The sequence below is a fragment of the Phytophthora infestans genome, genomic scaffold, assembly GCF_000142945.1.
Source record: "Phytophthora infestans T30-4 supercont1.4 genomic scaffold, whole genome shotgun sequence".
NCBI lineage: Eukaryota > Oomycota > Peronosporomycetes > Peronosporales > Peronosporaceae > Phytophthora > Phytophthora infestans.
In genome coordinates this window covers 831,410-834,053 of record NW_003303755.1, presented here as the reverse complement: position 1 = coordinate 834,053, position 2,644 = coordinate 831,410, and the positions used below count along the sequence as shown (strand labels likewise).

Here is a 2,644-nt window from a genome sequence, read left to right as displayed (position 1 = left end):
TCTGTTGCTGACAGTGACTTTGTGTTTCTTCGCGTGCTTCATGTTCTCCACAATACGCTCGCTTTCCACCTCCGACACCTGCCGATACAGCATAGCCCACGGGAGTGGCTTTCCCATTTGTTAAAGCGGCTGTGTCAGATACATTGTTAGCAATCAAGCAAACAAAATACAATAATTACGTAGTTTTAGCGTCCGTACGGTAGGGAGAGGATTTCGTCTAGCTACTCACTATGGGCTTACGAGTGCTGCGCGTAGAGACGGTGGCTGGTCTTGACGTTTCCTACCGCAGATTTTGATTGGATGCGTGTCGGCCAATCTCCGGAGGTTTGTAATTGGCCACTGGTTGGCTAAAATTTAGTTTGTTTGATTACCTGACATTTGGTGGATTGATTGATCTTCTAGTGGATTTGTCAATTCAGCTATGGATTAGTATAGTGTGTTATTTACTGGGCTCACAGATCTGTGGATTAATACTATCTCTGTGGATTGACCTCATAGTACTGTGGACATTTTACGCGTCCTCCTGTGTACTGTGTGTTTCCACTTTGTATGGTATGTTTTTAATTGGAAATTGTACAGTCCATGTTTTAATGGCCGTGTATTATACATGTGAGTTCCCGCAAATGATACCGACAATTTCCATAATTATTTATTTTATTTTTGGAGCTGCAGATTGAAACCTACGCATGGAGGTGGCGAGCTCTCATTTCCACCTGCACGTCTCCAACAGTAGTAGGAACCAGTATGCAGAGACGTGGAGGGGGGGGCACAATCGACAATTCCGACCCGTAAACGACAGAAAGGTCCTGGCAGGAGTGAAGCCGCGCGTCTGCGAGCTATCGAAAAGCTCGGAGAAGATGTAGTGACGCAGATAAGAACGGATTGAGATTCCTGGGAAACAAAATACGGTGGGAGGGAGTGGGAACAGTCTGAAGGTGTAGTTTCGAACCTCCTGCAACAAAACTTATCTGAGCGTGAAATAAAGCCAATAATTCCTGTTGGCGGCAGCCAAATTGCACGACTTCGAAAGACAATAAAATCTGGAGTTGAAGTTCTGCACACTCGTCGACCACCTAAGAAACCGTCGCATGCATTTGATCCGGAGGTTTGGATTGAAAGCTCACTGTTTGACATGGATTTTAGAGGACGGCTTTCCTTGCCCTCATCGTCGCCCACGTCAGTATTTTACTGAGCCTAAGGTGACCTGGAAGCTGCTACACGAACGCTATTGTGATGAAGTAACGCGAGCTGACCCAGATATACGTACCATGAGCTATGAGAGGAGTTACTCAGTACGTTCATTTTTTTATCCTGGTGAACGCTTGACGCGCACTAAGGAGGACGTGTGTGATTGCTGTGTTCGTCTGGACATCATCTTGCAACAGACAGACATAACAGAGGATGAGAAAAACAGCGTCATTTTGGAGAAACGTACCCATCTTGATGAAGCTATTGCACAGAGGCGTTTTGTTTCGACGTTTGTAAAAGGATTTGCTGTATTGCATGCCCCGGACCAAAATTTGCCTACGACGATCATTCCTGACACTGTCGACGCGGACGACAGCGATTTAAGTGATGGCCGAGTATCTAGGGATGAACTACCGCAATTAAACCAACACCCGCGTGTACAGATACAAGCCGAAGACTATGGAAGTGGAATTTCTACGCCTCACTATGGTAGCTCTCGTCCTTCAGCGGACTACTTCAATAGTAACTTAATTATCCAGAATTTTGTCGTCGCTGACATTACCAGCAACCGCAATCATGTTTACTTTTATGATGAACGTGCCCAAGGCAAGAATGCAGATGCCCTCTGTAGTTTGAGACTGCTTACCACTTATCAACGCTGCAAACTAATGCAATAAATGGCTTGCCCCAGTCTGAAATTTGCCTCAGCATACTCGACAACTGCGTTGGCCAAAATAAGTCGAAGGTTGTCATGGTGTTTTTTGCTATGCTGTCTGTGGTATTCCCATACCAGAAAGTGGTATTGTGTTTTTTTTACTTCCTGGACATTCACACAACATTGCAGACAGAGTGATTTCCTGGTGCCGCCGGGCTGTGCGCAAAACCAATTTGTACACACCGTCTGATCTTGTCAGTGAAGATAACAAGGTTAAGAGTGTGGAAGGTGTTTTTCTAGACCACACCGACCCTATGCGCCCGTTTTACACAGGATGGGGCATTTGCCGGCGTAATATTTTACTGATCCTCCTGCAGGTTACACATCAAACTACTTGTTTGAAATTGACGAATGAATATGTACTGCACGCAAGACAGTCAACACACCTGATGAAGATTCTGCTACCTTCTCAATGGTTAAGCAGAGCACCCTTACCTCGATTCGAAAAGCGTTTTTGGCTGAGCTATTCGGCCCGGGTATTACAACTATCTGGGAAGCATCCACTAAACGCGTACAGCTTCCACGTCACGAGACACAGGTGCTGTCTGATAAAAAGATCAAATCCCTCTCCGCTAAGTATTTCTCAATACCCAAGCAACACCTTCACTACTATCCTTAGGTGCCGGAGTCCATAATAAATGCCGCAGTGCACCAAGAGGACGAAGCATCCCCACATCCGCTCCTACATCGGCCAAGCGAGCACCTGGCCGTCCATAGAAAAAGAAGCCCCAGATGAAGGCG

The 2,644-nt window shown here is 46.1% G+C and overlaps 1 protein-coding gene across 1 annotated transcript; it reads left to right on the top strand.

Annotated features, from left to right (window-relative positions):
• Positions 1-744: 744 nt before the first annotated feature.
• On the top strand, positions 745-1,444 carry PITG_03183 (uncharacterized protein; the record flags this gene model as incomplete). The annotated part of the gene is made up of 5 exons (XM_002906223.1): positions 745-754; positions 817-827; positions 929-1,064; positions 1,120-1,362; positions 1,428-1,444. 5 exons carry the CDS (start codon positions 745-747, stop codon positions 1,442-1,444), a joined length of 417 nt encoding a protein of 138 aa, XP_002906269.1.
• Positions 1,445-2,644: the final 1,200 nt, after the last annotated feature.